A 7838-nucleotide genomic window follows, 5' to 3' on the forward strand; every position below is an offset into this window, starting at 1 on the left:
GGCTACATGAACACAACTTCCCCAGATTGTCTCAGCTGGCGAAAAAGTACTTGTGCATCCCAGCCACCAAAAAGAATTTTTAGTACTGGGGTAATATTGTTACATGCACCAGGGCAGCTTTAGACACAGAGAAGGTCAGCCAGCTGGTGTTCCTAGCACAAAACCTGGACTGAAAATATACTTGAATAGTTCAACTTCAAGTATGATTAGAGTGAGAATAACTTGAAGAGTTACTTTTTCATATTTCTGCAGGTTTTATATTTCAAACAATGTTACTGTACTGTATCAGGTTTGTTTTTTATATTACAGATGTATCTCAGTCTACCTCAGTTTTATTTATGTTTACAAAACACAGCACACATTTTAAAACACTTTATTCACCAGAACGTGAACACTAGTGCTTCCTAGCACTAAACTTGCACTAAATTCTCAGGTTTCTCTATGTTTATATTTAACACTTTGCACAATTTTATTACACTTTATTAAGCATTTCTTACATTTTCTTTCATTTTGCACCTTAAATGTTAAGAGATAATTGTTGTGTTCATTGTGACTTTAGACTTATGTTTACATTTTAATTATTTTTTTCCATGGTTGTTGACATTTCTGTCTTAATAACTGAGAGGATTATGATCAGAGGAAGGTTAAGTTTAAAATAAAAATGTTTAAATGTAATATATTTTTCTCCTGGTCCTTATTTTAAATGGGTCATAAAAAATATCAATAATTATCAATATCGACCAATATGAAAGACTGATATTGTGATACAGTTTTCAGCCATATTGCCCATCCCTAAGTGACCTCCATGGCTATGCAACGCTGTGATGCAGGGGTTTGTGTGCTCAGAGAGAAATAAGCATATGGCTGCCAGAAACAAAACGGGCAAAGACTCAATGGGATTGGTTTTTGGCGTATCGATTGGCAGCTGATGCCTATAACTGGTCTAATAAGTTGCCATGACTATGTGCCACGTGTAATCAGCATGGAAGAAGATGCAACCTGGAAACTCGGATAACGTTAACACCTGTTTCATTATTACTGCATAATTTTAACTTCAGACCTTGGTTGAGTTGCCATGTTTGTGATGGGCACACACTGTTGTCTGCCAAAATGTCTGTACTCTCCATCCATTGCCCTGTGATTTTGTGGTGTCTGAGGTTATGTGAGGTTCATATGGATGAAGTTTTAGAAAGTGTAATATTTTAAACTACTGATGTGTTAAAGACTAAAAATGCAGAAGAACACAATAACCTGCTTCAGTGGCTGCTGCTTTTATACCTTATTGCCCTTATTTGTGGGCAAATACTTCAACACATCACACTACAAGTCTTTTGGCTCTTCTACCTAAGAATACGATGTATGATTGAAAAAATGGACATATAAAGGAAGACCACTGCTTCTGGCTGGAAATGAACAATGTACAAGGTTTCTGTGTTGGCACCAATATGTCTTCACTGTCCTTTCCTTCTTTATTTGTTCTCCCAGCCTATTTAAAGAGAAGTAATAACCCCACTCCTTGCCTCACATTTAAAGGTACAATAAGTAGAAAGAAAGAAATGTGAAGGAAATATTAACACTACTAGGTGTGTGATTTTTTTTAAATAAGAAAGTTTCCAGGTTACTTGGTGTACATCACTGGGATTGAGATACTGTGAACATCACGATCATGTATGTACTGTGTATTAAGCTTTTTTCAGTTTAAGTACTTTCAAGAGTGAATCTGAAAGAATGTATGAATTTACTTAAATGTTTGTTAAACGAATCTTGAATATTTGTTAATTATTTGTATTATAAACATATATGCTAATTTTTTTTGAGTGGCCAATGACTTTCTGTTTTGTAATGTTTTGCAATATGTATGGTGCCAGGACTGACCTAATTGTAAGTTGAATAGTTCATGATCAGATTTTGTATGTTGATGTATTTCCTATATTGATTGTGTGTTAAAGTCCTTGACTAAGCAAACTAACTAAAAAAAGAAAAGTTTAGTAAACTAGCTTTCTTAGTTTTAGAAAGCTAAAAGTTTAAAGAGTTTTTTTTCTACTGTGAAAGAATTGTTGACTTTACCAAATGAATTTAAAGTTTGTTTTAAATCTGAATGCATTTATGCAAAGGTTGATTAGCCTCGGTATCCTGAATGGTATCCTGAATGATTGATATATAAAATGATATTTACTAGTACTGATGAAGCCAGCCTGTTGTATAAAGATGGTATTTTCTGGTACCAATTCATCCTGGCACTGAATAGCCCCATTTTGTTAAAAGTTTGTTTTGTCGGACTGCACGAGTTCCAACCACATTTAAATGAATGAACAATCATTTTTCTCTTAACCATGGGATAGAATGGTTGAATAATGAAACAGTATGTGTGAAGATGCCCAGCCAAAAACACAAAGATTAAATGTGTTTGCTACTATGCTAAGATCTGCCCATCTGGGCAGGACCAACACATTATCTAGAACCTGCACAAACACAAGTACAGGAAGAATAATTAAAACAAGAATATCTCCAAAACTACCATTCCAGATGTAGTCCCTTCTATCCTTGTATATAACCTCTAATTTTCTGGGAAGACTTTCCACTACATTTTGGGGCATGTCTGTGGGGATTTGTGCTCATTCATGCAACAAGAGCATCAATGAAATAAGGCACTGATGTCAAGGTTACAGTTCATCCTAAAGGTGCTCCACGGGGTTGAGGTCAGGGGTCTGTAAGGGCAACTCTACCCCTGCACCGTTGGAACGTCTGATAGGCTCGTTTGAAAACTCTCAGGTAAAACCAACACCTATCTGGAAATTTGACATTCAATATGATCCACCCCTTTTCCACACAACGTGCCTAAAGATTTAAATAAAGCACTAATATAAACATTAAAAAAAAGTTGCTTAGACGTGGTTAACACGGTATATTAATGTATTTCATAATATGTTTATTGGAAATTTGCAAAAACTTTCTTTTTAAAAATGATTATTTGAATGCGCCAATAGGAGGTCGGACACACTGGCGCTGTTGTAATTCTCCAATGACGAAGCTGCACAGGAAGCGCCGCTCCACGCGCACAGCATAAAAGCTGACAGCGCTCGTGCTGCTCTTTATACTGCTGTGTTGGCGGGGACACGTAACGCGTCTGTAGTCGACGGAGCCACAAAGTCTTTTTACGCGCCTTTCGCGTTCAAAACTTGCTCTTTTTTGCATATTCGAAAGCGCTTATTTACGACTGATCAAAAATGGTAAGTTTAATATTTCTCTGATGATCACTTCTTGTTGAAATTCGTAGTCGTTTTCCTGAGGTAAAAAAAAGGCGCCAAAACTGTCAGATGTTTCTTTTTTTTACTCGAGGCCTAAAAGTCCGAAAGACGTGACGTTTCAATACGTGTTAAAACTTGGGGGTTTTGTGCGACTTTCATTTGACGTACGTTGTTTAAGTAACTTCTGTATATTTATAGGAGTTGTTTTAAACCTGGTCGCAATCCACACACAGGTGGGTAAAATGCTGGGGTATCTACAAGATGGTGGTGTTTTTATTTATTTATTTGCTAGTTGTTTCACTGAGCTGTAAAGTTAACTAGAGGAATTGGCGGAATGTCTGAGGCCCTTCAGAAAAGAGATGTGGGGGATGGGAAGAGGAAGGAAAAAGATGAAGGCAGATTTGTTGGGAGTTAAACTTTTACATGCGTTACAGAGGTTTGGGCTGGTGCCTTTTTTTTTTTTTTTTTTTTTTTTTTTTTTGCCAGCTGTCTCTTCCCTTTGCTCCATTTTAAGCGAACTTCAGAGCCTTTTCCTTATTCAGGAAGTTACTTGTGAGAGGAAACAGACTTTGCCCCAGGCCAATCCATCGTCGAGGAAGAGCTTTTTAACTACATGCATGAATTGGAGAGATTTATAGGTTGTAATGGTTTGTCAACGCCTATTTTTCACCAACAGGAAGTGAGGCTCTGAGGCACGAGGTGTGCGCCACGCGCTCCGCACCTCCGTCCTTCATTTTGTCTGCCTCTCTTCACACGCATGCTTTCTTTACAAGGGGCACTGCACATTCCTGTCCCGTTCACCAAATTGACTTCCAGTCTCTGTATTGTCTCATCAGTGATTTAAAATTTTTATTTGAACCTGTAAATCTCAAGTATACACAAACGATGCAGACGTCGACCCTATTTAATTTACACCGAAGATAAGGCAGTTTGTCTTATTTGTTAATTTGTAAAAACTGTTCATTCAACCAACAAGTGAAAATCATGTACATCTGTGGGAAAATTCTAGTGAATTTAGTAATCCAATACTAAGAAACTTGATTGAATAGCAAGCCTGTATTTCAGGCCAGAGTAGACACTGAGGTATTTGTTTAAATACTTTAGTGATCAGAGCTGTAAAAGTACTCAAATATCCTCAGAAAAGCATCTCACAATAAGTGCTGATGTATGAGACCGATGTATGGTTTTATGACTCATGATCTTTTTGTTTCTAGTATACCTTTGAGTCAGGACTTTGGAATTTAAAAAATCCAGCCTTGCCATTATGTTGTGTAACTGGAGCTGTTTAATAAAAAAAATGGGGTGGGGTGAATGTTCTTAAAGAAAGTAATTGGACATAAAATGAGGAGGCTTGAATATCAGCATAGTTTGTGATTGCTGCTGTTATTGGCCTACAGCGAGAGTGCATCTCAATCCATGTGGGCCAAGCTGGCATTCAGATAGGTAATGCGTGCTGGGAGCTCTTCTGCCTGGAGCATGGTCTGGGACCTGATGGTGTGCTGCAGGAAGCCACATCAATGTTCCATTCCCGTCAGGACCCCTTCAACACCTTCTTCAATACAGGCAGCTCAGGCCACCATGTACCCAGGGCCATATTTGTGGACCTGGAGCCCACTGTAGTGGGTAAGCAGCCATTTTAACTGTATCTTCTCTTGCATTGTGTGTGTGCGCAGCGTGAGTGCATCTCCATCCATGTGGGCCAGGCTGGTGTGCAGATTGGCAATGCATGCTGGGAATTGTACTGCTTAGAGCATGGTATCCAGCCTGATGGCAATATGCCAAGCGATAAGACCGTTGGTGGCGGGGATGACTCCTTTAACACTTTCTTCAGCGAGACTGGCTCTGGGAAGCATGTGCCACGAGCTGTGTTCGTGGATCTGGAGCCTGCTGTCATTGGTAAGTTGGTATGAGCAGTGGCACAGGAAATTGAATGTTTCTTTTTTTTTTTTTTTTTAAAGAGACTGTAGGTGATTAAATGTCAAATCTTTCTGTATTGTCCTAAAAATTAACAATTTCTTATAGTAAATGAATCCAAGAGTGATTAGTTGTGACTAAACTTGCGATCTGTCTGTTTCAGATGAGGTGAGGACTGGTACCTACAGGCAGCTTTTCCACCCAGAGCAGCTCATCTCCGGGAAGGAAGATGCAGCTAATAACTATGCCCGTGGCCACTACACTGTTGGCAAGGAAATCATTGACATGGTTCTAGAGCGTGTCCGTAAACTGGTAAGTTTAAAGAAATTGCATTTTAGCATTTTGTTACTACTTGGGTTTCACTTATTGTAATTTGTGATGTAAAGACTTTTCTCTATCCATTTCTATTCAGACTGACCAGTGTACTGGTCTTCAAGGATTCCTCATCTTCCACAGTTTTGGTGGCGGCACTGGTTCCGGTTTCACCTCCTTGCTGATGGAGCGCCTCTCCGTTGACTACGGCAAAAAGTCCAAGCTGGAGTTTGCCATATATCCAGCACCTCAGGTCTCCACTGCTGTTGTAGAGCCATACAACTCCATTCTAACTACACACACCACACTGGAGCACTCAGACTGTGCCTTCATGGTGGACAATGAGGCAATCTATGACATCTGTCGTCGCAATTTGGACATCGAGAGGCCAACATACACCAACCTGAACCGGCTCATCGGCCAGATTGTGTCCTCCATTACAGCATCCCTGCGCTTTGATGGAGCTCTCAATGTTGACCTGACCGAGTTCCAGACCAACTTGGTGCCATATCCTAGAATCCACTTTCCCCTGGTCACCTATTCCCCAATCATCTCAGCTGAGAAGGCCTACCATGAGCAGCTCTCTGTTGCTGAGATCACAAGTGCCTGTTTTGAGCCTTCCAATCAAATGGTGAAATGTGACCCACGCCATGGAAAATACATGGCCTGCTGTATGCTGTACCGTGGCGATGTGGTGCCTAAAGATGTAAATGCTGCCATTGCCAACATCAAGACCAAACGTTCTATCCAGTTTGTGGATTGGTGCCCGACTGGATTCAAGGTGAGGGAATGGTGAAATGGTAGATTAAGGGTCTATTTATTTTTATTGGGTAAAGTTATTTGTTTTTATATGGAAGTTAATTTTGTTAGTTCAACCATTACTGTAAGCCCAATAAATGGTTAATAGGAGGATTTTGAAATGTGACTTTCAAATTATTTCCCCAACCAGGTTGGCATTAATTACCAGCCACCTACAGTGGTTCCTGGAGGAGATCTGGCTAAGGTGCAGAGAGCCGTCTGCATGTTGAGCAACACAACAGCCATTGCTGAAGCCTGGGCACGCCTGGACCATAAGTTTGACCTTATGTATGCCAAGCGTGCGTTTGTGCACTGGTATGTGGGTGAGGGTATGGAGGAAGGTGAGTTCTCAGAGGCCAGGGAGGATCTTGCTGCCCTCGAGAAAGATTATGAAGAGGTTGGCACAGAGTCTGTTGAAGATGAAGAGGAAGGAGAAGAGTACTGATCTTCAGGAAGCTTGTGGCAGAAGCACAGACTGCCACAGTTTGTCCAAAAAGCAAAGGGAACTAATGTCTGTCTGTTCCTTTTTTTTTTTTTTGTTGTTGTTTTTCCTGTTTTATTCTGTCCTGTCAGTGCAACGTTCTTTCCTGGTGTTCAAGTAATTGGTAATTCAAAGATGTTTTGGTTTAATTTGGCATGAACCTAAACTCTGCTACCGATCTACATTGTTTCTAAAAAAAAATAAAATAAAAAAACTTTCATGTTTATGAATAAATTCCCTTTGAATGATGTTTTTCCTTTCTCCTCTTCTGTCCAAGAATCTGGAAACTTCAGGACCTGATTGGGCAAATCTAGCTTTACTATACTGGCTTTGGCCATAGTATGTCACGATGTCAAGTGACATGGCAACCATTTTATGTAGCATTGGATGATACAAAATGTGTTAAATGTAAATCATAACTGAGGGCAATACAGAATGTATGTAGCTACAAAAAGTGCAAACAAATCATACCCTTTCATTTAAAGTAAGTTGTTAATGTTGAAATTAAGAATGGATGTACCCTTGTGAAATTTTAAAAGGTTAGATTAGCTCAGTTAAGCTAGTGGGTGAAAGATTTGACTGTACATCACAACGTCTAAGGTATTCTAACATCTTGAAGGCAATGGGTAGCTAGATTGAAATTCAGCTTGATTCTTAATACTCATTTCAACAAGTCAGTGTAAAAATGCATTTTCTATTCCAGCTCAAGTGTAAACATTCCAATACAGAACATGTGCACGTCATCTAAAATTTAAGCTATTCGCTTTGCATACACAAGGTAAGATGTGATTGCACAGCAAATGTGAACCCCTAATGCAGTTCAACTTTTAGCACTAGTGATGTACTAAAAGCCAAATGAATCTTTAAAAATGGATAATGGGGCTGCAGGTATCAACTAATGGGTGATTCTGGTGATAAAGAAGAATGAGGAGTTGTGCAAGCAAATAAGCCAAAAGTAAATGATTTGCCATGTGCTTTATAACGTACCAGGAGTCACCAGATTCAAGTAAAGTCATTTTATTCAGTGTATTCTGTTTAGGGTGAGGGAGACAAACACTGAGTTGTGTACCATATCACAAAATGCT

At 39.3% G+C, this 7838-nt stretch overlaps 1 protein-coding gene across 2 annotated transcripts; it reads left to right on the forward strand.

Moving 5' to 3' along the window:
* The first annotated feature begins 3070 nt into the window (after positions 1-3070).
* tuba5 (tubulin alpha 5) lies at positions 3071-6987 on the forward strand. Of its 2 annotated transcripts, none has more exons than XM_060880979.1 (5): positions 3071-3230; positions 4922-5144; positions 5326-5474; positions 5575-6255; positions 6424-6987. In XM_060880979.1, exons 1-5 carry the CDS (start codon positions 3228-3230, stop codon positions 6715-6717), a joined length of 1350 nt encoding a protein of 449 aa, XP_060736962.1. In that variant the 5' UTR covers positions 3071-3227; the 3' UTR covers positions 6718-6987. The 2 variants fall into 2 exon arrangements, with proteins under 2 accessions (XP_060736962.1, XP_060736963.1); XM_060880980.1 differs by lacking the exon at positions 4922-5144 and adding an exon at positions 4646-4871 and having other exon boundaries at positions 3084-3230.
* The last annotated feature ends 851 nt before the right edge of the window (positions 6988-7838 follow it).

Source organism: Tachysurus vachellii, chromosome 11, assembly GCF_030014155.1.
Source record: "Tachysurus vachellii isolate PV-2020 chromosome 11, HZAU_Pvac_v1, whole genome shotgun sequence".
NCBI lineage: Eukaryota > Metazoa > Chordata > Actinopteri > Siluriformes > Bagridae > Tachysurus > Tachysurus vachellii.

Excerpts from the sequence above, each read along its gene's own strand:
- tuba5 (XM_060880980.1), top strand. Across the intron at positions 5,475-5,574 it reads TAGAGCGTGTCCGTAAACTG|ACTGACCAGTGTACTGGTCT; the intron begins GTAAGTTTAAAG and ends ATTTCTATTCAG. Across the intron at positions 6,256-6,423 it reads GGTGCCCGACTGGATTCAAG|GTTGGCATTAATTACCAGCC; the intron begins GTGAGGGAATGG and ends TTCCCCAACCAG.